This window comes from Protopterus annectens, chromosome 4.part0, assembly GCF_019279795.1.
Source record: "Protopterus annectens isolate FY-2018-M chromosome 4.part0, PAN1.0, whole genome shotgun sequence".
Classification (NCBI taxonomy): domain Eukaryota; kingdom Metazoa; phylum Chordata; order Ceratodontiformes; family Protopteridae; genus Protopterus; species Protopterus annectens.
Window position 1 is genome coordinate 930,676,590 of NC_056733.1, and position 27,904 is coordinate 930,704,493.

The 27,904-nt window shown below is 42.2% G+C and overlaps 1 protein-coding gene across 1 annotated transcript in view; it reads left to right on the top strand.

The window, feature by feature from the left end:
• KNTC1 (kinetochore associated 1) overlaps positions 1-27,904 on the top strand; it is a 3,090,908-nt gene that overhangs the window by 711,135 nt on the left and 2,351,869 nt on the right. Inside the window, exon 19 of the mRNA XM_044068909.1 lies at positions 14,215-14,280. Within this exon, the coding sequence (XP_043924844.1) occupies positions 14,215-14,280 (66 nt within the window). The remainder of the gene's footprint in view (positions 1-14,214; positions 14,281-27,904) is intronic.

A 27,904-nucleotide genomic window follows, 5' to 3' on the forward strand; every position in this document is an offset into this window, starting at 1 on the left:
GCCTTGCAATAAAATGTTTATGTAGTAATTTCTGAACAATGTTTTTCATTTTAGAGAAGTTGAACAAACATTGGTGGATTTTCAGTAGTTCATTTAAGCGTAGGCAAATCATCAGCCTCTGTCATCTTCAGTTCTTTTTAACCATAGACGTGTATGGTGTGTTATCAGCTCAGCAAGAAAGTCTGTGGCTGCTTATTCCAGCAAAGTATTGACCCCTGAGCTCCAATTTCTTGAAATCTTTGATCAAGGAGTGCCCTGCTGGTGAAATCTTTGTTTTCTGTTTGTTTTTAATTGGCTTGTGTTTTTTTAGGGAATAATTCCTAAATAAATATTTTTTAATATATTTCCTGGAACGTTCCTTGTGGATGCCTGAAAAAAAACTTTGCTGCAGTCTGCTCCAACAGATCCCATGGAAACATTTGTATTTTAAGTGTGTGTTGTCTTTAGAAAAGCCCCAGTCAAGGCAGATTCCAAATTTGTGTAGCCTTCTAGAATAACAGAAGTAGTAAAGTCTTCCGCCTTTCTTAGCTGGTGCAGAAGAAGCAGGTAGTCTTCTTGCAGATTGCAGGCACAATGGAGTAGTCTGTGGCCTCCAAAAAGGGCCATAAAAAACATTTCCACAAACAGATGCTTGAAGGAGAGGATGTTAGAAAGGCATGTCCAGTTATAACAAGACTACATCTGTTTGGCCCTTGGATGCAGAATACATTGAAATGGCTCCCAGACTATCTCTGCATCTGTTATGGCCAACTGGTCTGTATTTGACCCCTTTGGATGTGAGCATGTCAGTGGCTTCCATTTCATCCTTGTTGGACTCCTCTTCTATGTGTTCATGGAGGGGAGGTCACCTTTTCCCAAATGGCTGATTTTGATATCTCCATTAAAGTTGTGGCTCAGACAGGAAAATAGATTTGGTCTTTCTGACTCTGGCAATAAGTAATGCCTGCTGTGAAGAGAGAATCATTAGCTTTGGCTAATCTAGCAAGAATGCTAGTTTAGCCAAGGCAGGGCCTTCTCACCGATATCTTCCCCAGAAGCTGAGATTTGGATTCATCTTATGTCCACTACACCTCCAGCTTATAAACCTCTGTAACCCTGATGCCATTGTTTCCCCTTACTTGGTAATGGCCACCTTTGCATAATTTTAGGACTGGCTGAATGACTTTTTGCATTGTGACAGAACTCACAACAGACTTCCACCCAGCCACACCCCCTCCCAAACGTGTTAAATGGAGGAGGTAGATCTGATGCTGCTCTTTTCATCTGTCAACCAATGGATTTCATATCTGACTTCTGATCTGATTTTGACTCCATAGCTCGAGCTCCTCCTCTTACCCACAAGCCTCTTCTCCCGAAGTACCTCAACTCAGTGTTTGGACATCGTCACCCATAGCTCGAGTAGTATTTGGTGATAGTACTACGATAAATAAGTTAAAAGATTTATCTCTGTTCTGTAGTCTTCATTTTTTTTTTACTTTTTCTTCCCCTCGTTTTTCTGTATTAAAAAAAGAAAGTGTGTGTGTATATATATATATATATATATATATATATATATATATATATATATATATATATATATATATATATATATATATATATATATATATATATATATATATATATATATATACGCACATTTTTTTGCTACTTAGCGTTGTCTTGTTAGGCCTTGTGCCTTTGCTTACTGTGCAACTTGGACAATTGGAAGGGAAATAGGAAATTCATCCCTGGTTTGGCACCTATGTCTCTAATTGATGCAGGTAACCTGTAAATGGTTAATCTCCCAGACCCATGCTTACACTTATCAAGGGTATCAGAACTGAATGCCTCCTTGAAGCTGATTCTGACACCTCAGAGGAAGCTTTGAGAGCCCTGGGTTCAGGAATTGTTGTAAGAAGGCATTCCTGGATGTGTCTTTGTGGAGCCTTTCGAGACTTCAATCGTCAATGTTCCTTTATGATGGATCCACCTTGTTGGACCTTAAGGTGAAGGAAACTCCCTCCAGGAGCAAACATGATTGGACGATATTATCTGCCATAGGGATGCATTTTTCTCTCCCTCAGGGGGGGTTTTCCCTGGAACCAAAAAAGGTAGAAAGATGTGGTTCCACAAGATGCAAGGGTTTTCCAGTGACTCCTACGGAGATGGATGCCCCTGTGGCAGAAGAGGGAACTCTAATGGAAGATGTTATCCTTATGGCAGTGGAGGCCCACAACATCAGGGCTTTAGGAGTCCTTTTGTGAGAAGCCCTTTCAGTACCCTTGAAGGATTTCTGTACTGCTGCACTCTGGAGGTAGTTGGAGGGTACATATTTCTGCACCCAGAAGTCTGGGCAGCCATTACCAAACTTACCTGGGTGCACAGTATAATATCCAGAGGTTTTCCTCCTACTTTCCCAATGACCAAAATAATTCCTGATGTTCCACCCAGTCAGAGCCATGGAAATAGAAAAGCTGCTGGAAAAAAAGTCATCCAAGTGGTTCCCCAGGCCAACAAGGATCCGCATCTTATTTGAGATTATTTTTATTGCCAAAGAAGACCGGGGACCCAACACCAATTTTGGATCTCAGCAGTCTGAATTAATTTGTCAACCACTTGAAGTTCCAGATGGTCATGGTTCAGTCCATTCTGCACTGTTGCAATAGGGCAATTGGATGTGCTCTATAGATCTCCAGGATGTGTACTACCGCATCAAAATGGATGGATGCCCTAGGAGATGCTTATGCTTCCAGCTGTGAACCAGTCACCATCAGTTCAGAGCCCTGCCCTTTGGTCTGACAACATCCCCCAGGGTGTTCACAGAGTGCATGGCAGTGGTTGCAGCTCACTTGAGATTTCACAGATTCTGATTGTTTCCTTACCTCAAAGACTGGTTGCTTTCTGATCCCACCAAGCCTCCACTGATTCAGGGCAGGGATTACTTGCTCCAACTATGTCTTCAACTAGGAATCACAGTAAATTACTCTAAGTCACAGCTGTTCCCCACTGAAGCCCTGGAATTCATTGGTGCTCACGTAGATATGGTGACACTTACTGCAAGTTTACCACAGACGAGGCTAAGCAGTCTAGAGCCTGCAAGATTACCACAGACGAGGCTAAGCAGTCTAGAGCCTGCAAGATTACCACAGACGAGGCTAAGCAGTCTACAGAGCCTGCAAACTTACCACAGACGAGGCTAAGCAGTCTACAGAGCCTGCAAGCTTACCACAGACGAGGCTAAGCAGTCTACAGAGCCTGCAAGCTTACCACAGACGAGGATAAGCAGTCTACAGAGCCTGCAAGCTTACCACAGACAAGGCTAAGCAGTCTACAGAGCCTGCAAGCTTACCACAGACGAGGCTAAGCAGTCTACAGAGCCTGCAAGCTTACCACAGACGAGGCTAAGCAGTCTACAGAGCCTGCAAGCTTACCACAGACGAGGCTAAGCAGTCTACAGAGCCTGCAAGCTTACCACAGACGAGGCTAAGCAGTCTACAGAGCCTGCAAGCTTACCACAGACGAGGCTAAGCAGTCTACAGAGCCTGCAAGCTTACCACAGACGAGGCTAAGCAGTCTACAGAGCCTGCAAGCTTACCACAGACGAGGCTAAGCAGTCTACAGAGCCTGCAAGCTTACCACAGATGAGGCTAAGCAGTCTACAGAGCCTGCAAGCTTACCACAGACGAGGCTAAGCAGTCTAGAGCCGAGCATCACACATTCTCTCTCTTTTTCCGCTCCAGCCAGACTAGTCTTACAGCTTCTCAGGTCAATGAGAGCTTCAGTAGTCCGTGTACCTGTAGCAAGGTTTTACATGAGGGTACTGCAACCTTATGACTGCCCCTATTTGAATTGCAAATATTTGCAGACAGTACATAGCCTGGTGGGTTCACACAGAAAAAAATCTCCCTGGGCTGCCCTTTTATTCTTCCTGCTCCCAAGGCCACAGTGACTACTGATGCCTACCAGTTAGGGTGGGGTGGGGGAGCATTACCTTGGAAGGAGGGTCCAAGACATGTAATTTCAGCTGTAGGGCAGTCTTCACATCAGTGTCCTAGAAATGAGAGCAGTCTTATTGGCATTATAGGTCTGGTACATCACTAAACTGGGGAACCCAGTCATTTCCCCCTATGTCGAGAGGCAATAAAAGTGTGGCAATGAGCAATCTCTTCCAGTCACTTTCTACCAGCAACACATATTTCCTGGGAAGTCCAACATGCTGGTAGAGAGACTTAGCAGATCGTTTACTTCCTGATGAGTGATGCCTCAATCCGTTAGTGACAGAAATGATATTTCACCAGTGTGGCCAACCATGCTGCGACCTATTTGCTTCTCCCCTCAATTTCAATTGCAGTGGGAACTTTGCCCTGATCCCTCTATAGGGGGAGTCACCGAGAGACACTCTGGTTCACAAATGGCCCCCCACTACCATTTGCATTCCCAAGTTTCTTCAGAAAGCATTTTAGTTGAAAAGCAAGATGATCCTCATTGTGCCATTCTGGCCTCGACAAATGTGCTTTCCCTTCTTGTGGCCTAACCTAGTTTACTCTCCCTGGGTGTTGCATCCTTCTCAGGACCTTCTGTCTCACCCATCAGGGATAACCCTCCTGGATGTTCAAACCCTCAAGTTGACATCATGATGTTTCCATTCCCAGAGATGGGTAGACACTTCAGGCTTTCTTCTCTGGTCCGTGACATCCTTACATCATTCCAGAAAGATTCTACAAGAAAGATTTATAAGAACAAATGGAAAAGATTCCCCATTTGGGCTCTCCAGAGGCAATTAGATCCATTTTCAGCACCTATCCCAACTGTTATGGACTTCCATGCTTCCATTTTCAGTAATGGAGCTAGTTACTTGACAATGTCCAAATTTCTACCATTTCGAATATTCACTTAGGCAAAAGCCATTCTTCTTGATCCTTCTGAGATTATCTAAGGCTTTTCTTAAATGTACCTTTTTACTTTGACCACCTATTAAGGACCCCACTTTTCTATGTGATTTAATGGTACTTCTCAGGCTTTGACCTAGCCATTAACCTTCAGTTAAGGTGAACTTAAAGTTTTTGTTACGAAAAACTGTTTTCCTGGTTGCTATTACGTCAGCTGGATGTGTGTGAGAACTGCAGGCGCAGTCTTCTCAGCCGCCGTATCTGTTTTTTCGTAAGGATAGGGTTTCCCTTCAGACTAATTGTTCTTTCCTACCAAAGGTGGCATTAGAGGAAACTTACCAACCAATCCATCAATCTGCCTGTTTTCCTTCCAGGGTTTGTCTACAGAGGGGAATACATGCTGCTCCTGTTGGATGTTCATAGACAACTTAGATTCTGTCTTCGGAGAACTAAGGATTTCAGAAAATCAGACTGACTGTCTCTTTTTCCAAAGTTAAATTGGGCAAGGCAGTATCAAAAGTAACTTTAACTAGATGGCTCACTTAATTGCATTTCATTTGTTTATAACAATATAGGACTGACATTACCTAAACCTCCTTAGGCTTATTCTACCAGATCTGTGGCCACGTTGTTTGCCTTTTGGTCCAAAGTTTCTACAGATGATGTTTGGTACATCTGCTGTTTGGTCCAGTGCTCATACTCCTATAGCTCATTACAAATTTGACACCCTATCTAGGAATAGGGCAGTATTGATCATTGCTGTACTCTGGAATGTTCTTCCTTAAAGACCAGCCAGGATTACTCTAGCTGAGGACTCCGTCAGATACAAAATGTATGTACTCAACATAACCATGCATTTGTGTCGTCTCTTTGTCCTTCCTCAACGTCCAGCCTCCATCCTATTTTACAAGTTCCTTCATTTGAGCTCCTAATATTTCCTGAGGAGTATTTCCTATCAGCTTGCTGAATGAGCTCCAGTATTTTTTCTGCTCTAACTGAATACAATTTAACTGGAGTATGCATACTGCTTGGTGTCTCTTTTGGTGTAAATTGATTTATCTGTCACTGAATACCACTCAAGCTATGGGTAACCATGTCCAAATGCTGAAGAGGTAAACTAGATCTGAGGTACTTTAGGAAAAGAGGATTATGTGTAAGGGGAGGAGGTTTTGCTATGGAACTAAAGTCTAATGAAGTGGTCGAAGTCGGATCTGAAACCCATTGGTTGAAGGATGAAAAAGGGCAACATAGATGCATAGTTATGGTGATGCACAACTTTTATTTTTTGTGCTCCCAGAGATTTGTACTGTTCTACAAAGACTAGGAAGATTTAGTGTACGTAACACCTAGATGGCCCCTCCTATTAACTTGTGCTAGATAAGGAAATGTCTTCCTCATATTCTATGCTTGAGGATATATCTTTTGGGAGGATCCTTAGCCCCATGAGATAACATTTTAAATGGGAATTTTGAGAAGAGTGTGAATGAAAAAAGGAAGCGGTAGCCACATCTTTTGGGCTTGGGTGATCCCATATTTACACTTGTGCCTTCATTTCAGGCATTTGTGAAGTCTTCATTGGAGCCTTGTTTATAACCACCTTACCTGAAGAAGCCAGACATGTTTCTTATATTCATGTTTTTGCTAGATGTGTCCCGGAGATCCAGATTAGTACCAAGCCATAGTAACCTTCCAAAGATAAAGATAAAAAAATGACATAGGTTTGTTCAGCTTGTTAACTGGGGTAGAGCGCTGATCCAAACGGACCTACTTTAGTCTCGGCACAGACAAATATAAATGACAGCAGACAAGCAGGTTAACAAGTAGTATAAATACATACACGATGTTGTGCAGACAGCAGTGAATGCATAACAGTAATTATAATAAAGTACACAGTGTGAGGGAGAATACGAAGGGATGGTTAGAGTTATAATGTAGACAGTGTGAGGGACAATACGAAGGGTTGGTTAGAGTTACAAGCTACACAGCGTGAGGGACAATGCAAAGAGATGGTTAGAGTTGCAAAGTACACAGTGTGAGGGACAATGCAAAGAGATGGTTAGAGTTACAAAGTGCACAGTGTGAGGGACAATGCAAAAGGATGGTTAGAGTCACAAAGTACATAGTGTGAGGGACAAGGCAAAGAGATGGTTAGAGTTACAAGGTGCACAGTGTGAGGGACAATGCAAAGAGATGGTTAGAGTTGCAAAGTACACAGTGTGATTGACAATGCAAAAGGATGGTTAGAGTTGCAAAGTACACAGTGTGAAGGGCAATGCAAAAGGATGGTTAGAGTTAAAGTACACAGTATGGGGGACAATGCAAAGAGATGGTTAGAGTTACAAAGTACACAGTGTGAGGGACAATGCAAAGAGATGGCTAGAGTTACAAAGTACACAGTGTGAGGGACAATGCAAAGAGATGGCTAGAGTTACAAAGTACACAGTGTGAGGGACAATGCAAAGAGATGGTTAGAGTTACAAAGTACACCGTGTGAGGGACAATGCAAAGGGCTGGTTAGAGTTACAAAGTACACAGTGTGAGGGACAATGCAAAGAGATGGTTAGAGTAATGAGGGCAGAAGAAGAGAGTGAAATAATGAAGGGAGGGAGCACAAAGTGTAAAAGTAAGGTAAGCATACCTCTCAGCTGTCCAGCGTTTTGCAGAATGTCCAGACTTTTGGCTCATATTTTTGGTCTGTTCCTTATAAAATAAATGGTTTTCTGGCAAATCAGTGGGATGATCTAAGGACTGAAGTCACTAAATGACACACATTTGAGTTTCAGACTGCAAATCCTTCAGAAAATTTATGTTAAAACAAAGGCTGTTACTCGAGCGACATTCTAAGTTTATAAGAGCAGTATTTAAAATATGTCCCAATTTTTGGGCCTTCGTCCCCCCATTTTATCATGCTTTGTTCAGATTTCTTGCACAAAGAGGTTGAGAGTTAAGAAGGTATGGGCACTTACATACAATGTACACAACGTGGAAGAGATGTCGCATTATGGTGTAGGGAAATAATGTAAGAAAGATGCATTTGCCTGACTGGTGAAGGGGAGAGTGTGGGATTAGGTGATGTGTTAGCTGGGGGTGGGGTGGGTTAGGTGAAGTGTCAGTGGGGGGTGGGATTAGGTGATGTGTTGAGAGGGGAAAGCATTTTCGTATTGACTCAGACTTGAGATGATCTTGAAGCTGAGCATGAAATATGTACAGTGTGCCCTTTCCATATGTCTTTCAATTGCAGAGTCTTTAATTCCATCCCTTCATAGCTAAATGACAGGGAGAGATCCTGAGGTGCATTGAGGAGCTTGCCTTAGAGAGCCAGATGAGACTCTGAGTATTCAGGTTGTCCTAGACCGCACCTAGGTGTGCAGATACATTATTAAATAAGGGCATCACTCAGTCAGTGTAGTATCAGGGTCTCTAGCATCAGGAGACATGCCTGTCTAACTACTCTGGAGGATATAAACAGGGAACTGTTTAATAATCTCTTGTATTAGACATTGCTGTTTGAACATCACATGCAAGACATTTTCAAAAAAACTGAGAGGAAAAATGGAAAGGTGATGGGAATAAAGCAGCTTTTCCTTCCTCCTATTCTCAGGTAAGGCAAGAGTTATCCATCCAAGCCCTGACCTTTCTGATGCTGCATGACCAACTATCAGTAGGCCACTCGGAACAGAATCTCCAAAAAAAGTGGTAACCAAAGACAGAGTAGAAATCAGAGAAGACTGTCAGTAGCTCCACCACAGGACCTTTCTGTCAGTCATGACTACCCACAACATAACTCTCCCACTTTCTGGTGAGGTGATTGACCTTTACAGAAGCAGCTAGATGTGTTCAGGCAAATGGATACAATATTTAATCTCAGAGAGGTACAGAATAAAATTCAGCTGCTTTATTCCTTAGTTGGGGATGCGTCCCATACTGGAGGCTCAGATGATGGTAGCCATAACTCTGCTAAGTAGCCTGAAGACAGACTGAGCAATAGAAAGTGTTTCTCCAGAGGGTAGAGAAAGTGGTTCTACTCTAGAATTTTCCTAGCTTACCAAGAAAGATCAGCTGTTGAGGCCCATTTTTGAACTTTTATAATTTAAAAGTTTTGGTTCTGAAGTTAAGTATGCTTACCATGTGATCTCTTTAGTTATTAATGCCTGAATTATTCATAGTAGCTTGGGACCTCAAGGCACCTACTTGGATATGTCAGTACGCAGGGTGTGCATGAGACTTCCTGAGTTTCAGAGCAGGGACTACCACTTACCATTTATTTCCTTGCCCTTTGGAATCTCTGCTGTTTTCCGGATTTTTCCAAAATGCAATGCTTCAGTAGTAGCGTCCTTAACAACTGGAGGCATTTGTATGTAGTTGTAAGTAGACAGGGACCTTCTATAATCCTAGTCCAGGGAGGAACAGCAGGAAAAGCTCCCAATATGCCTTCATCTGTCTCCAGTACATTGGGATGCTGTCTCTAAGTCTGCCCATTTAGAATTTGACACCGAGTATCACTTATAAAATTTTAGCAGAGGCCATACTGGATGCATTATGTAAAAGTGATTTCCTATCTTCTTATAAAAAAATGCTTTCCTAAATGACTTTTTCTTGCAGCAATCATGGAAGAGAACTTTCACAGGAGGGGAGTTTCTCACGTTCCTGAATGTCATGTTACCCATAATTCACAGACCCTGTGATGAGCAGCTCCAGTCCTACAGTCCCTATGGATAGTATTTAAGTAGCTGGCTTTCCAAGTGAGACTCTTGTTGGAATGCTTTTTCAGCCAAATCCCACAACACCTGACCTTGACTGCAGACAGTTTCCAATAGTGTAGGTGGTACACAATCTGCAAACTAAACACTAAGTAGCTGGTAAAATGCGTTCTGTTCTGCTGCGGAAAACTCTTCCAGTGGCAAGGAAAAGCACATTCTTCCAGATTTGGTGCAACGTGATCCTCTATCCACATATTCCCAACATTATGTGCTCCGTATCCACTCCAGAAACACTTTAGCTGTTATGCCTAATGACCATGAAGCTTCTCTCCAATTAGACATAGCCTATTTATTCCCTGCGTATTGAGGAACCCTCAATTGCTAGGGTGAGAGCTTTTCGGGAGGGGGGTTTTGTCATTTAGACAGCCATGAGATATTTTATACAATTGCAGTTTGTAATGACCTAACCTCTCCTGATACAAGTGAATATGGAAATATACAGTCTCTGTCTTGCTGTGGAGGTCCACTTTCTTTGCCACATGAATTGACGCTCCCAGACATCTACTTTGAAGGCTTCCACATATTGGTGGTTTGGTGAGCATACTGTCTACCCTCCAGGCCATGTATTTCCATCTGAGTGTTTTTTCTGAGGAACCAGTGCCATAGACATCTACTTCTGACACACACTGTGAGGCTGCCAGTCCAGCTAGCTGGAATTTTGTAAATAATTCTATGATATTTGTGAATATTAATATGATTTGTATGCTTGTCTTACAAATGTAAGAAAACTACATGTCATGTGGACATTAAACTATTGGTGCAGATATGTGTTGAACTGTATGTTATGTACTGAGCTTCAAGAATGTAACCACAGTGTACCCTGCTGGAAAAGAGCAGAAATGTGTATAAACTATATGCATGTACAAATGTGTGTTTGCATAGTAGAAGTTGTAACATACAGAGTTAACTTTCAAAACTCTGAGAAAATAAGTGGAGTTTTACAGTTGTGTTTATCTCAGCAAGAAGACAGGATGTCTACAGCTAGAAGTTCTTTCTATTCTCTGAAAACAGAAATAATTACAGGTTTCAAATGTAAAAGTGTTTAACTGTTTATGACTTCCAGTTCTAGGCAAACTTCTGAGAAAAGTATTTTTGACATAGAGGTGCTAAATTTTAAGTTTCTGTTAGCCTGGCAACTGAAGGCAGATGACAAAGAATGATGTCATCCAGTTGACCTAGCAGTAATGTGTTATTAATTTAAGAACTCTCTCTCATAGAAAGTCTCTGCATTTTCTATTTGTCTTTGGACCTAGAAACATCCTCTCATCAGCACTTCTGCCTTGCTAAATAGTAAGTACTAGTTTACAGTAATGTCTCTTAGAAATGGACAGGAATATAGCAAGAATAGTTTAGTTGTTTTCTTTTTTTTATTTGAGACTGTCCTGCATTGTTGTTTTAAAATATTTCCTGTGATTCTGAACTGTGTTGTCACTGTATTGAGTTATTGAGTATTGTCTTATTTTATTATTTATTATTAAATACATTTAAACCTTTTAATTGTGGCTGGTTTGCTTAAAGATATTTAAGCTCCTAGAGTACTTACATATGCATTTGGTGATACTGTATAGGCCACTCCAATATCCTTAAAGGTCTTGGGCACACTTACCATTTGGATAATAGTAACATTACACAGTAGGATTGGTCACCCTTTGTAAGGGCCTTATAGTAGCTGATAAGTAGTGGTTGGTGGCAGTTGGTACTAACTTATAGTCTGGGCTGAAGGAGGCATAGCTAGTAAACCTGTGACAGCCTTCCCCAGGAGTGTCTGTGTGTTTGTATATAAATCAAATCTCAAAGTGTGTGTGTGTGTGTGTGAGTGTGCGAGTGTGAGTGTGTGCGTGGTATGTGCCAGCTACTTGGGTAGGAACATGAAGCACTGGTTGGACAGAGTGGATGCTGGAGGTTTGGGCTTGACCACTCTGCTGAGATCATAACCCTATAGCTGTGCCAGTGGGGAGTCTTACTGGGGATATGGGGAGAGAGGGAGAAACCAGCCCCAGACTGACTGTGATCTCTGTTTGCTCTTAAGGAAAATTGTACTTTACTGTGTGTGTACTTGTCATCTTCCCAGTCCCTCACTGGTGCTAGTGGTGAGGATTGAGGCTCCTTGATTACTGGCCCATTGCAGAGGCATTTCCAACAATAGAAATGCCTGTTTTTACTGCTAGATCTTTCATTTGCCTCAGACGTTAATCTGTCCATTGTTTCTTGGACAGTAGTCCAGGCTTTACCTCTGTATGCCAGTGAATCTGCTTTCCCTGAAATGCTTTGGTGAATCTTCCAGCTCCTTGAATATACACTGTTTTTGGGGGCAGTTGGGGCTGAGGTTTAAGGTCGTGAGCTGTAGTTGGTGTGATTTCCATAGCCTACATTTGTCTACTGTCTGACATTGAGGAAATCACTTAACCAGGCTTTTCTCCCATTTCATCCCTGAAAATTGACTCTCTCTCTCCACTAACCCATGTGGTTAACAAAAGGGAGTGTTTTTTTTATTTATCTTTCCATTTGTTAATGAATACTACTGCAACTGTGATCCGTACAGTGAACCTAGTACACTTGTGCAAGTATTCTAACATGACAAGTGTTAGAGCAGGACTGCTGTTGCAGTGATGCATGCAGTGAACCTCACACACTTGTGTAAGGTTACTAACATGACGCGTGTTGCAGCAGGACTGCTGCTGCTGTGATATGTGCAGTGAATCTACCACACTTGTGTAAGGATGCTAACATGACAAGTGTTACAGCAGGACTGCTGCTGCTGTGATATGTACAGTGAACCTAGCACACTTGTGTAAGGATGCTAACATAAGTGTTACAGCAAGACTGCTGCTGCTGTGATATGTACAGTGAACCTAGAACACTTGTGTAAGGATGCTAACATGACAAGTGTTATAGCAGGACTGCTGCTGCTGCTGTGATATCTACAGTGAACCTACCACACTTGTGTAAGGATGCTAACATGACAAGTGTTACAACTGGACTGCTGCTGCTGCTGTGATATGTACAGTGGACGTAGTGCACTTGTGTATGGATGCTAACACGACAAGTGGTACAGCAAGACTGCTGCTGCAGTGATATGTACAGGGAATGTAGCACACTTGTGTAAGGATGCTAACATAAGTGTTACAGCAGGACTGCAGCTACTGTGATATGTACAGTGAACTTATCAGACTTGGGTAAGGATGCTAACATGACAAGTGTTGCCGCAGGACTGCTGCTGCTGTGATATGTACAGTGGACGTAGTGCACTTGTGTACGGATGCTAACACGACAAGTGTTACAGCAGGATGACTACTGATGCAGTACTAGCCTCTTCCCATATGGTCAGTTTTTCTTTCTCTGTTACTCTCTGTTTTGCTCCAGAGGGAGAAGTACCAGGGGAAGATTTTTTTGTTTTGATCTGTCAGGTCATTAGACCTGCGATGAGATGTGTGTAGTCTCTCTACTGTAGTTTAGTATGGTTATTTTTTCTTTTGTTTCAAAAAAAAAAAAAAAAAAGCAGGCAAGTGGGGGGTCTCCGCTGTCCATTGCACATGTCCCTCTTTGGTAGTAAAAAAGAGTAGATGTTGTGGGTTGACTGCTTCATTTATAAGGGATGTACTCCTGCAGCTCTTTATTGGTGAGTGGATGGCCAGCCCACAACGTGATTTCTGTCGAGTCTTTCAGTCTGGCTGGGTGGGTGGACGTGACTATTAGCTTATTCCCAAATGTTATGAATACTAGTGGAAACTGTTACTTGTGGGCCATTTTATATTATGCTGACAAAACTGCACTTTTCTCTGAATGTGTGTGTGTGTGTCTTTATCTTATTTTATGTATAAATGGAAATGAAATGGTGCTTTTGTAATGCAGTGTGTAAGCAAATAGTTTTGCTCATTTGTGTTTTTACTGCTTTGGCAAGTAGAATCTCTCAAAGCATTTGCCCTACTTCTGTACACATTCTGAAAGCAGACTTTTACTCTTTGAAACAGGAATAATGAGGCCAATGAGCTTTCTCCTGGAGTTATTGCTTAGCAGTTTTGCAGCTGTGTGTATGTTAATGAACCAGTTGATGCTAGATGTTCAGCTTTTGTACATATTTGTTGTTTCCTATCTTTACTCTTCCAAGCTGCATATTGCTTAAAAATTTGTGTACACAAAGTATTGAGAAAATGAGACTTTCTGGATCTTGTGCAGATTCATTGTGCCTAGCTTAATGGTGAGAAATTGAGAAATTAGTCTTGAATAAGGCAGAATTTGTAGTAAGTGTGTTACCAAAAGAAGCTTTTTAAGAATTTGTTTATGTAGAATAAAAAGCCTTTTGGGCTGCTTAAGTTCCACACCTAAGACACTGATGGAATCTTGCAGGAAAGATTGGTCCACTGATGAGAAGTTCTTAAACAGCTTTGTCAAACACGGTTGCATTGCATTTCATGATGTAGTGACCTTATGCATAAAATAATCTCCAAGGAATGAAACTAGGGTGGGTTCCTGTTCAACATTTTCTTGTATTTACCCTTACTGGAGTTTGAAATGTATCTGTTCCTTTTCCAGTTGCATAACATTTTTGTCTTGGATATTTATGTAAGTGATATTTCTTCCTACAGATCACGATGAGAGAAGATAGAAAAATTATGCTCCAGTCTGAAGGACCACCTTTATCTGTAACGGAGGTAATTAACTTTGAAAACTAGACTGCATTTGTTGTTGTTAATAAGTTTTGCTGATGCAACCTTTACTTGTAACTGTGTCAGTTAAAACATTTTTGAAAATTGATTCACATCGGTCTAGTCAGATTGCTAAAAGCCTCTTCAGGCAGTTGGTATCACTTTAATGGCAATAGCATTAGGTGGTAGGTTATGTAGGGCACACTCTCTTTGCATTTATTAAAACTTGAGTTTATTTGGATTTCAAGTTCCGACTCTTAATAATCCGTTGATGTAGAGATTTAAGTCCAGACATACAACTGTTTTTCTACTGTTATATGTGAACAGGTGTGTAAAGTCCTTCATGCATGCTTCTGAGACTTTGATTCATGCTATGTGATTTTCTGTTGATATTTATGAACATGCAAGTCTAGGCCTGTCTGCTCTCTCTATTGCAGAGAATGCTGTTGAGAAAGTCAGTTGGTGGTACAGTACTTTGATACCGTAGTAGAAGAGGGCCTGTAACTCCCTTGTTCTTGCTGTCTGATCTTATAAATATAATTAGTGTTGCTCCTTACTTTTTGAATTTTAATACCTGTGATTATTTCAGTATTCACCATTATAACTTCCAGTTTTGAAGAAATCTTTCCTTATTTTTTAGTCATTTCTGAATTCACGTCATTCACTGTTGTCTGACTGTTCTTTTGTGGTCACTAGCATGTAGTTTACTGTGTTTTTCCCTGAAAGATGGAGATGGCAGTGTTGCAGGGGTTTATCCTTTGCCTGAGATGCAATGACACTGGAAGTCTATATAAATGTACCGAGAATGGAGGACAGTGCAGTTCCCTTAGTTTGAACATGTTGTGAGAAGATGAGGTTGCCTTGTGAAAAACTGTAACTATTGTAATTTTATTTCATATTGAATGGTGCATGGGTTAGGGTGATATTGATATTGTGCCTGTGCGGTAAACACCTTAACCATTAAAACAATGCCTGTTGTATCTGCTTCTGGCTGACTGAGAAAAGATCTGTTTTTACTAGCAGTGATTCTTCAACATCTACTACCTTGGATTATTGTCTTTACAGCTGATTTGTCACACGTGTTCTACTATTCACTCATGGTATTCAAAAGGATCTATATTGGTGCTTTTTACTTGACCAATCCACATTGCCATAAGAATACCTTAATATAACCATCTCTTCTATATAGGTCTAAAGATCATAACCTGAGGCTCCCATTAAAAAATAAATAAATGAATTTATTTCAGCAGTGCAAGAAACTGGCTTACCCAATGTGGCCTAACAAAAACAAATCCTTCAGCTTTTGGTTCACATCTGCAGCTGAAGCATGCATCCCCCCAGCAGGTCTCTTATGATCTCCACAAGTGTTCCATTGCAATGCGCATCCCGTTTTCAATAACTGATCCTGTTTAGATCAAGGGTGCTGCACTTACTAAATGGTTCATAGGTTAGTACTAGGCTAACTGCCCTTTTGGGCCATTTGAAGCCTAGCCAATTACCCCATGTGAGAATCAAACCCTGCACCTTGTGTCTTTAAGGTAAACGCCTTAACCATGATGTCATCCTCCCACCCTAAATAAACAGCCTTTGCTGGTCTCGAACCCAGGACCCTATACACTATAGTCACAGCAGTTACCCACTAAGCCATATTTCATACAGTAAGCTGGATGATTTTGTACTCCTAAATTTTTAGACACATGCTCAAAAATTATTTATTTAGGAATAGCAGAGTGACTACTAGACAGGGTAGGCAGTATTTTTAGCTACTGTAATTTAGTAAAGGTTGTACGTCCAGCTGTAACAATTTTGCAGTGAACTAGTTTTCTTTTGTTAGCACTGAAAATTAAGAAGCTTTGAAAGAGTAAAACACAAATCAATGAAGTATCGGTATTAAACCTGACATTTTTTGCAGAGTTTTGTTTCTAATTGCTTCCTGATGGTAGGCCAGTAGCTTCTCATTAGGAGGAAGTTACTAGTAGCAAACTTCAGTGTCACTGAGCTAAGGTCACTATTTTGACTTTAGATTCATAACAGACGACAGCTGTTGATTCATGTAAATTGTTCTGAATATGGATATAATTCTCTCAGCAACAGATCCACTGGATCAAAATATCACAGGTTATCAATACAATTTTCTAGTGTTTGCACAGAATTTATCCTTCCACACAGAATCACACTGCAGATCAAATTTTCACCTGGAGTTCCTTTGGCACCTCATTTACATTTGTACAAATCGAGTTGTAAGTATTCCACAACACTTAGGTGAATTGTGGAACAAGTCCACTGGACCACCCAATTATGGGAGGGCTTCACACCTTTCAGTTCTATAATTAATTAACCTACTCTGAGCTTACATAACCCCAGAGTAACATAAAACTTGAAGCTTCTAATGCATTTAGTGGAATTGGCTGGAGCTGTTCACTTAAAAATATTTACACCCCCACCAAATGGAAAAAAACAGGGTATTTGCAGTGACCATTCGCTTTCAGTACTGATCACAAAAACTTGTGATAGTTTTCCAATCTAGGAGTCTTTACAGATACAAAACTATTCAGAGTTAATTTACTAAATTTTCTAAAAGTATAAACTACTGCTTCTACCATATAAAATAACCTGATCTATAAGCCACCTCTTTTTATCAGTTGAATAGTCCCCATAACCTGCCAGTTGCTGTCTTTACAACTAAAGATCTATTTAAATATGTGGTGTATTCATATGGATGGAAATGTAGCCAATGTCATTTTAAGTTTGACAACACAAACTTTAACTCCAGAAAATCTTTTAATGTTTACGTTAGTTACTTCACTACTCTTTGGGATACCTGACAATCTCTGCAATAACCATTCAAATAAATAAGGTGACTAGACTATCACAAACTGCAGGAAAGATGAGCAGACATGGCACTAAATATGGATATAGTACTGTTGACGTGTGGTATAATGCTGCCGCCACAGGGATTATCATGAACTGTTAATGCCTGGTCTAATGCTACCACTGCAGGGATTATCTTGTACTGTTAATGCATGATCTAATGCTGCTACCACAGGGAGTATTATGTTCTGTTAATGCGTGGTCTAATGCTGCCACTCCAGGGAGTATCATGTACTGCTAATGCATGGTCTAATGCTGCCACTGCAGGGATTATCATGTACTGTTAATGTATGATCTAATGCTGCCACTGCAGGGGTTATCATCTACTGTTAATGTATGATGTAATGCTGCTGCCACAGGAAGTATTATGTACTGTTAACGTTTGGTCTAATGCTGCTGCCGCCGCAGGGATCACGTACTGATGTTCGTGTTACACTGCTGCAGTCATTACACTTGGGTTATCCTGCCGTCAGGCAGTCCCGCAGTCGGCCGAGTTCCTAAGTCTTGGTCCGGCGTCGGTTGCTGTCGCCTCTTCCCTGACGTCAGTGCGCCAGGGGTATATAAGATGCAGCCAATGCCATTTTCTCCAGTCTTTCTTGCCACGCGGTGCCCGATGCAAAAGCAGTTTGCAAGTGCCGGACGGCAGACTCCTGAGATTTTCATTCTGAATCCAGAACTGAAGTCTTCTACAAAGCTTAGTACCCCATTGGGGAAACCTTTTCTTGCCTCAGACCGATGTCACTAAAAGTTAATTGTATTTCTTGTGGGAAGCAAATACCTCATAAGAATTTCCATTCCTATTGTATCCCATGCCTAGGCCCAGACCACAATGTCACAGGTTGTCGGTTTTGTGCTAGGTTTAACAAGCGCACTATTAAACGTCTGTTTGATTTTGCCCGACATTATTTGGGCAGAAAATTCAATTACACTATGCCGTCGGAACTACCAACGACTGGGTTACACAAAAAATGCAAAGACGAGGACAGGCATCCGAGGCCGAAAACTGACTAAGCCCCTTCTAGGCCAGTCGCCGGTTCTCCGGTTTTCAGCAAGGCACCTTCGCAGCCCCTGACGACCGCTTCTTTGGAACCACAGGCCGCCTCTGACTCCCACGTGGAGATTGCTGGGCCTTCGAATACACCAGACTTGCGGCATACCGGGACTAACCCTTCAGAGGGCTCCGGAGTAGCTGAACAACCCGCAGCTTCAGAGGGTGTTTTCAGGCCTACTCAGTTAATCATTAAATCTTCTGCTAAATCTAAAACAAAGAAACAACTTCAGCATTCACCAGGACAGGCCTCCATGCCTAAGAAACAGATGCTCAAAATGGCCGAAGACCTAATTACTCTGATCAGGGGGTCCCACCCTCCCCCTGATAAAAGGCCTAGCCAGGATGCAGACTGACTCACCTGACCAGGTGTCCATCTCCTCAGATTCATCCTCAGACCAAGGATACTCTTTACCCCCTTATGAGGATTCTGATGCTGAGGAATCCATTCCTTCAGCCTCTCCACCAGAGGACTACTCCTTTGGGGAAACCTTACATACCATGTGGGAACATTTCCATTGGGAGGGCCAGGATTACTCAGAATCCAAGAAAAGGCTCAGAGATTTCCTTTTATTACCTCAACACAGACCCCTTGCTGTTCCGCCAGTGTTAGATATTGTGGATGATGTGTATTCTGAATCCAGTTTAAATCCTGATTCTTTACCTCTAGCTCCAGTTAAGCCAGACAGATATTACAGAGTCCCTGACCCTCACAAATTCCTTTATAAAAGCCCTGTTGCTGACCCTGAAACTATTTCACAGGGTCCCAAAGGGGTAAAGGCCTCTACAGCAAAAAAATCCAATCCCCTCTGACAGAGATTCCAGAGCATTAGACAGATGGGGAAGAAAGATTATACATCTGCAACTTTAGCAATGAGGGCCTTAAATTGCCAGTTTCACATGCTTAAATACCAGCAATACTTGATGTCTCAGTTGAAACAAAAAATGCTTCCAAATTCAGATCTTCCTAATTATAAAGAAATGCAGGATTTATTGCATGCAGCTAAACAAGTGGGAAAACATACTTTGCAATGTGGTTTTGATTCCTTAGAGGCCTCCTGTAGAGCAGCAGTTACAGGGTTTGTCATTAGAAGACATGCTTGGTTTAAAGAGCAGACTTTACCAGATCATGTTAAAGCAAAATTATTGGATGCACCTTTGTAGCGAGATGTTTTATTTGGCGTTAAGGCAGAAGAGGTATTAAAGAAAATGGAGGATAAAGCAAAATCTATGCAAACGGTGAAGGATTTCTTACAGGTTCAGCCTCCTCAATTTAGCAGAAATTGGCCAACAAAGAACTGGTCCTTTCCAATTTCAGACAGACCTCAAAGGGGCAGATACAGACATCCAAGAGGCAGAGGTCAACTACAAGGTACTTACAGGCCTCGACAATGGGGTGCTTCAACCCAGAAAGAAGGGGAAGACAGGCCTCAACCTTATAAAAAACAGCCCCAATGACTTCCCACTACAGCTGCCAAACATCTCTCTGTTGGCAGCCCCCTTGGGGGGGAAACTGGCACTTTTCAGTCGCAATTGGCAAATGATCACCAAAGACAAATGGGTTCTCAATATTGTCTCAAGGTTACAGGTTCCACTTTCACACTCTGCCAAGGTTAAAAGGAATGCCAAATCTGCCACCAAATCAGTGGGCAGAGGCTCAAAGACAAATTACAGCACTCATGGGCATGAGAGCTATTCAAAAGGTACCAACAGAGGAACAAGGACAAGGATTTTACTCAAGACTTTTTCTGGTTCCCAGAAAGGACAAAGCCTGGAGGCCCATTCTGGATCTTTCTTCTCTAAATACTTACCTGGATGTTCCAAAATTCAAAATGTTGACACTACAGCAGCTTCTTCCCATGCTGGGCAAGAAAGCTTGGCTCGTAACTTTGGACCTCAAGGAGGCATACCTGCATGTCCCTATCAGACAAAATTGCAGAAGATACCTCAGATTCGTAGCAGGTTTAATGCATTACCAATTCTCTGCACTGCCCTTTGGCTTATCTACTGCGCCCAGGGTCTTTACAAAATGCCTGGCACCAGTAATTGCATTTTGCAGACAAAAAGGAATTCAAATTTACTCATACTTGGATGACTGCCTTGTTCAAGCAGAGAGCAAAGACATTCTTCTAAAGCATCTGGCGTTTGTAAAAAGACTACTAATTTGTCTAGGGTGCACAGTAAACGAAAAGAAATTAAAACTAGTGCCCTCACAAGAGATAATATTCCTGGGTGCCAGCTTAAATACAACGGCCCAGATGGCTTATCTCACGCCAGACAAGCAAGGACAACTGACTCAATATTTCCAGTTGATGGCAACAAAAACCCAACTCCCTGCAAGAAAAAGTCTGCAGACCTTAGGTTACATGGCATCTTGCATACCACTAATTCTATATGCCAAACTGCATATGAGGAAACTACAATGGTACCTAAAGAGTGTCTGGTCTCAACACGGTCACAGTTTGGAAACAGTAATACCACTTATTCCTTGCCTTCAACAGGAGTTTCGATGGTGGGCTCAAGCCTTTCACTTCAACAAGGGACAGCCTTTCACTCAACACACAGCCAGGCAAACACTGACAACAGATGCTTCGGATTACGCCTGGGGATCACACATGGCAGGAAAATGTATTCAGGGCAAGTGGCCCACAGAACAAAGGCATCTTCACATCAATCAAAAAGAGATGCTAGCTGTACAAAATGCCCTTATAGCTTTCAAGGACCTTCTGCATCCAGAACAATGTCTTCTAAGGACAGACAACACCACAGTTATGTGGTACATAAACAAGCAAGGGGGCACTCATTCATATACCCTCTGCAGACAAGCCATGACCTTGTGGAACACAGCTATAACCTATCAAGTTCATCTGCAAGCACAATTCCTGTCAGGAGAGAAAAACACACTGGCAGACTTGAGCAGAAACATCATGGATCCGCACAAGTGGAAATTCATCCACAAATGTTCAGGATGATAACAAAAAATGGTGGAGCCCGGACATAGATCTGTTCGCATCCCTAATGAATTGCCAGCTTCAGAAATTCTGCACAAGGACTTACCACACACAAGCATGGAAAGTGGATGCCCTCTCATTCAGCTGGAAAAACCTGCAAGTATACGCTTTTCCACCAATACCTCTCCTTTCAAAGGTAATCATAAAAGCCAGACAAGAAAGGCCAAAGATGATCCTGATTGCCCCAGATTGGCCACGCCAGCACTGGTACCCAATCTTAAAGAACTTAGCACAAGGACCACCATGGATTTTGCCGCAAATCTCACAACTTCTGACTCAGCAAAACAATCAGATACTTCACGGCCAACTCAAGACTTTAAACCTGGCTGCATGGCAGATTCCTTAGTCAAGCAAACAATGCCTCTCTCCAAAGCTGTTATGGATGTCATTCTGGAGGCCAGAAGGTCTAGCACCAGGAAAGCCTATTCGGATAAATGGAAGAGATTCTGTGCTTGGAACCAGGCTCACAGCCTTGACCCAAATATTCCTCAGATACTACAATACTTGACTGAGATGCTGGACAAAGGCCTCTCCTTTTCATCCATTAAGATCCATGCCTCTGCCATCTCTGCTCATTACAACACAGATCCACCAATTTTTTTCTCATCCTTTGCTAAAACTCAGCAGACTTAAAATATGTCTCTTGGAAAACTGCTCTACTCCTGGCAATAACCTCAGCTCGAAGAGTTTCAGAATTACAGGCACTAATGGCAGTGGAACCTTTCATCATTTTCCACCAAGACAGGGTGTCTTTAAGAACAAACCCTACTTTTATGCCAAAGGTGGTATCAAGTGTGGCTCTAAACCAAACTATTCACTTGCCAACTTTTTATCCAAATCTACAGAACAAAGGGGAGAGACTACTGCATTCCTTGGACATACACAGGCAGTTATGCTTCTACTTGGACAAAACGAAAGCTTTCAGGAAAACTGAGCAATTATTTGTAGCATATGCTGCAGGAACACAGGGAAAAGCCATTTCAAAACAGACCATTTCAAAATGGATAGGGCATTGTATATGTTTCTGCTATACACACCATGGGAAAACGGCACCTAACAGCATTAGGTCTCATTCCACCAGGGCAACAGCCACTTCAACTGCCTACCTCAGAGAAGTACCTACCAAGGACATTTTGGAAGCAGCAACTTGGAGTTCAGTACATACCTTCACCAAGCATTACCATCTGCCTCTCTACTCTAAATCCAGAGCTGGCTTTGCCACTGCAGTTGTGCAGGGCCTTATAGTCACCCCTAATGCCTTATAGAACCAGCCACCCTACCTCTGCTTTGAGATTCTACCCAAGTGTAATGACTGCAGTGTAACACGATGAACATAGTACAGTTTTGTACCTACCATAAATGTAGATGTTCGAGTGTAAAGACTGCTGCAGTCCAGGTTACCCTCCCTCCGTCCCCTCTTACTTGCTGGTACTTACCCTAGTATTCTACCCTTTGCTACCTATGGGGAGTATTTGCTGGTAACAGAAAGTATTTGTTTGCTTTTCTTATGTATGTTTTATTAGTAATTTACATTGCCTACCTTTTGGGGGCACCTGACATCTGGGGCAAGAAAAACTGAAGAAAATGGCGTCGGATGCATCTTGTATACCCCTGGCGCACTGACGTCAGGGAAGAGGCGACAGCAACCGACGCCGGGCCAAGACTTTGGAACTTAGGCCTACTGCGGGACCACCTGACGGCAGGATAACCCAAGTGTAATGACTGCAGCAGTGTATACACTCGAACATCTACATTTATGGTAGGTACAAAACTGTACTTTAATGCATGGTCTAATGCTACCGCTGCAGGGATTATCATGTACTGTTAATGTATAATCTAATGCTGCTGTCGCAGGGAGTATTACGTACTGTTAATGCGTAGTCTAATGCAGCCGCCACTGGGATTATCATGTACTGTTAATGTATAATCTAATGCTGCTGTCGCAGGAAGTATTACGTATTGTTAATGCGTAGTCTAATGCTGCTGCCACTGGGATTATCATGTACTGTTAATGCTGCTGCCACAGGGAACATGTACTGTTAATGTGTGGTCTAATGCTGCCACTTCAGGGAGTAACATATATTGCTAATGCATGGTCTAATGCTACCGCTGCAGGAATTATCATGTACTGTTGATATGTGGTCTCAAAAAAATACCTCACATCTCATTGGCTGTGCTCTTGTTCTAAACCTAACAACTTCACTAATACAGGGCTTGCTACTCAACCTGCTGTTTAGCCAAGTATCTATGCCTCATAGCATTTGAATGTCTAAGCATTGTGAATTATGAGATCTAATTGTATTCTATGTTCACATTTTCTGATACGTCTTTTGCAATCAAATGCAAGTCTGCACATTGTGTATATTGATATCTGCCTGTATTCTTTGTCTATATTTTTCTTAACATATCTGCCTGAGTTTATCACTCAGTGATATATGTACTGTCTCTGTTTTTTGGTATGTGGAGCTTTTCTTCCCAGGCCTCCGCTGAAAATGGGCATATATCCAGTCGGACGATCCCGGTCAACAAATGTAAAATAAAATAAAATAATGCTGCCGCCTCAGGAATTATCATGTAGTTAATGCATGGTCTAATGTTGTCTCAACAGGGATTATCATGTACTGTTTATGCATGGTTTGATACTGCCACTACAGGGATTGTCATGTACTGTTAATGTGTAGTCTAATGCTGCTGTTGCAGGGAGTATTATTTGTAGGTGAACTGTGTGCACCTTTGGTTACACACAAAGCCCTTTCTGAATGTTGAGTAGAGTCTGAATGCCTCTTTCTGTAATGCTAACTTGTTTGATATCCCCTCCCAAGTGATATTTAAAAAAAGTTGAAGGATAACACTAAACAGCTTTTTCACTCCTAAAACTCAGGAATTAGACCTCAAAAGCCTAGCCCTTGTATGGAGGGCAAACAGAGCAAAATAGTATAGGCAGGGAATTTGAAAATATGCACTAGTCTAGACAGTTAGGAAAGCCAACTTAAAAAAAGATACATGGAGTTGCTTATTGAGTTTTATCATCACACTAGATGACTGGAGAATAAGCATACTAGTGCCATTGTGGAAAAAAAAAAACAAATGGGACATCCACAACTGTGGGCAGTACAGCGGTATCAGACTCCTTTCACACTACATGAAACTTCTGGAGAGGGTGATAAACACACAGAGTAGCAGTAAGAAAGATATGATGTGAGCAGTTTGGATTCAGATCAGGATGCAGTACAAGTGACCTGATGTTTGCAATGAGACAGCTACAAAGAAGCAGGAGATTAAGGAGGATTCCAACTGGGCATTCCTGGGCTTGGAGAAGGCATATGACAAGGTCCCAAGAAAGCTAATTTGGGCAGTCTTATGGTGGTTTAAAGTCTCAGAAGCATTGGTAGAATTGGTGCAGGTTATATACAAGGACCCAATGACTCAAGTACGAACAGTGGTGTGCCTCACAGAGAGGTTCCCAGTGGGAGCGTGTATGCACAAAGGTTCAGCTCTGACCTCACTGCTGTTGGTGATGGACTACATTAGCACACAGATCAGAGGGGAGAGGTCAGCAAAGTTGGTGTATACAGACAATGTTGCATTACATGTAGACTCTGAACAAGAACTTTAGCAAAGGATAGGGAAATGGAATGCAAAACTGAAGGTACATCGGATGAAATTGAATACAGATAAGACAGCTCTAATGGCAGCAAATGGGGGAAATCCGAAGAAGTTGAGAATTGATATACAAGGGAAAATAGTGGAATAGGTTAACGTCATCAAGTATCTGGCAGAGGTAGTTGAGGAGAAGTCTGAATGAGGAGGTCAAAGCTAGGATAAGAGGGGCTACAGCCGACTGGCATAGTCTGTCATGGGTAGTGTATGATAGAAGAATGCCAAAGAAGTTGAAAAGTAGGGTGTGCAAAACAGTGGATTGAGAATACTACTGTAAGGTACAGAAACCTGGACAGTAAAGGTAGAACAATTGAAGAAGCTAGAGGTCATGGAGATGAAATGCCTGTGATGGGTGGTAGGATGCACACTGTAGAACAGACAAAGAAATGAGGATGCAAGAGCAGAAGCCAGAGTGGCTCCAATTGCAGAAAGATCAGAGAGAACAGATTACAGTCGTTGAGCACATGTGCAGAAAAGCAGAAGACAATCTGGTGAGGATGATTTGGGACAGGCAGGAAGAAAGTAAGAGGAAATGTAGGTGATCAGCAAGAAGTTGGTGGCCTGTGTGAGAGAAGACCTCCGACAGTCAGGCATCAGTGTTGAAGAAGGCAGGAGACTGGCATTGAATAGAGGGAGAGGGCAACAGTTAACATGACATCCCGCCCCTGTGTAGAAAATTGGGGGGGGGGGGGTTGATAACGACTGTTCGGTTATGTCCTGTAGTCTTGCCCCTTTCCTTTGTGCGGTACAGTAACTGAGTCCAGTGTCGCAGTCTAGCATAGAGAGTCACAAAACATGACAATCCTGAATTTCATTTAATGCATAAAAATTTAATTACAAAACATTTCTGCTGTTCATGCTCCAAGATTAACTGACTTTGGAGAAGATTTTGGGGGGTTGGTTAAGAAGTTGTAATAGTTTTATTTCATGAGTGAAAGAAAAGTGACTAAATACTTGTCAGTATTCCCAAATCAATGACATTGATATAGAAAATATTGTCATGAATGAGTTGGTATTGAATATGCATGTGCATACGTTTCAATATGGGGGTTGTAAAAATGATGGAGAAAATTGTTACTGCTTACTCCCCACTGTAAAAGAAGGTATTGGATCTGATGTTGTCTTTTTTTTTTTTTTTTTTAAATGTTCCTCAACTGATGGTTTTTATATCCGTCCTCTGATTTGACTTCAACCACTTTTAAAGACTTTGCTCTGCAGCTCCTCTTACCTGTAATCCTCCTGTCTAGCTAGAACTAACCCAGATCTTGTTTGCTGCTTCAATGAATGGATGTGGTCTGCCGCAAATAGGACACTAGTGGAAAGTATAAATGTTTTTCATGAAATCTCTTATTAGCATTCTGTCATGTTTTTGTTGTTCCTGCCTCCCCTTTTTCTCTTGACTGATACATTTATATGTATATAGATATAATACAATAGTTTTACTTCTGTTCTGCCTTCGGGACTTTAAGCCTTGTTCCTTGGCAGTGTTTTTCCCCCATTTCTAGTGTTACCTGTTGTAGGTACTTCTTACTTACCATTGGTGGTATTTTTTCTCTGACTTATTACCATTGTTGGTATTCTCCACTTCCCTTTCTCTCTCTCTCTCTCTTGGAAGGTTCTCTGTACTTCACCATGTCTGATAAGCCAACTGGCTGCAAAAATTGCACCTGCTCCGATGCCCAGCAGGAGTGTGTTTGTCTGGGCTCAGCCCATTTGGATATTGTCAGTGAGATTTGTGCAGGGTTCAACATCAGGCTTTGGTTGAATGCCACAAGCTATTTCTTAAGGGTTTATTACCCTTTTCATCTTCTGCATCTTATACTGGAGGCCCTTCTTCTTCCAAAAAGCCTTCCAAGAAGACTAAGGGGGATTCATCAACTAAGGGCAAAGAAGCTTGGAAACAATCTCCTGATCATTCTCCCTTCTCTGTTTCGGGTTTAGCTCCACCTGAAAAGGTCTCCAAACCTTCAAATCGAAAAAGATCAAAATCAGAATCTCCATTTCACCACTTCTTCACCTTCACCATGATTATGATACCTCTCGGATCCATTCACCATGCCTACAGTTGACCCCTTCAAGGACTTCCAGGCCACTGTCTACCTCATTATGTCTCAGGTCATCTAGGAGCCTAACTGAAGCAGATGTGGATAGGATGATGATGAAGTTTCTGTGGGCCCAGAGTCAGTTGGGAGTTTTACCGTGTCCATCTCCCATTGGCCCCATGAGCCTGCCACCAGCCCCCTACCCAATTATTACTCCTACTCTGATCCGACCTTCAGTTTTGGAACTGTTGGACCCAAGAGTTCTGAGTTTGTCTGTGTCTGATGTGAAGGACTGGCCTTCGACTTTTTCGCTGTTATCCAGTCTGCACCGACTTTGTCGGTGACAGAGGTGTCTCAAAGACGAAGCATTGTTGCCAGGTCCAAAGGGTTTGATTTGACTCAGATGCTCTTGGAGCCATCCGTTCCTCTTGGAATCTTGTCGTTGAACAGCTGTGCTCTGACTTCTGCCTCGAGGCAGAGTCATGGTGATGCCCTGAGCTGTCTTGGCCATTTGTCCTTGGCTCCTACCAGGACGGGCCTTGCTTCTCCTGTATCTTCTGCCTTTGAGGTAGCAGAGAGAGTTTTTTCCACATCTGCTTGCCCCCCTCAGGACCACCCCTTCTGTAACTGTCTGCCTTGGTCCCAGAGTCTCTACATCCTGTCCCATCAGTGCAGCTGGCCTGTACAAGCCTTCAGACAGTCCTCATTCAGAGTTCAGCTCACACTTCGAGACCTCTCTGGAACATCCCACTGGAGAGCCTCCTTGGAAGTGTACATGCAAGAGGAGGCACTTAGATTTACACACATGAATCTCTGACAGAAGACACCAACTCTGAGGGGGAAAGGTTCCCCAGATCACCCCTTGAGGAGGTCTCCTTCAGTGAAATACTGAAACTTTTGAGACAGAGTGGTGGTTGGTCCTCTGACCCCCCCCCCCCCCGCACACTTTTCCCAAGAGGAGCCTGTGTTTCTTGAGGTTCTCTGAGCTGGCTCGGCTA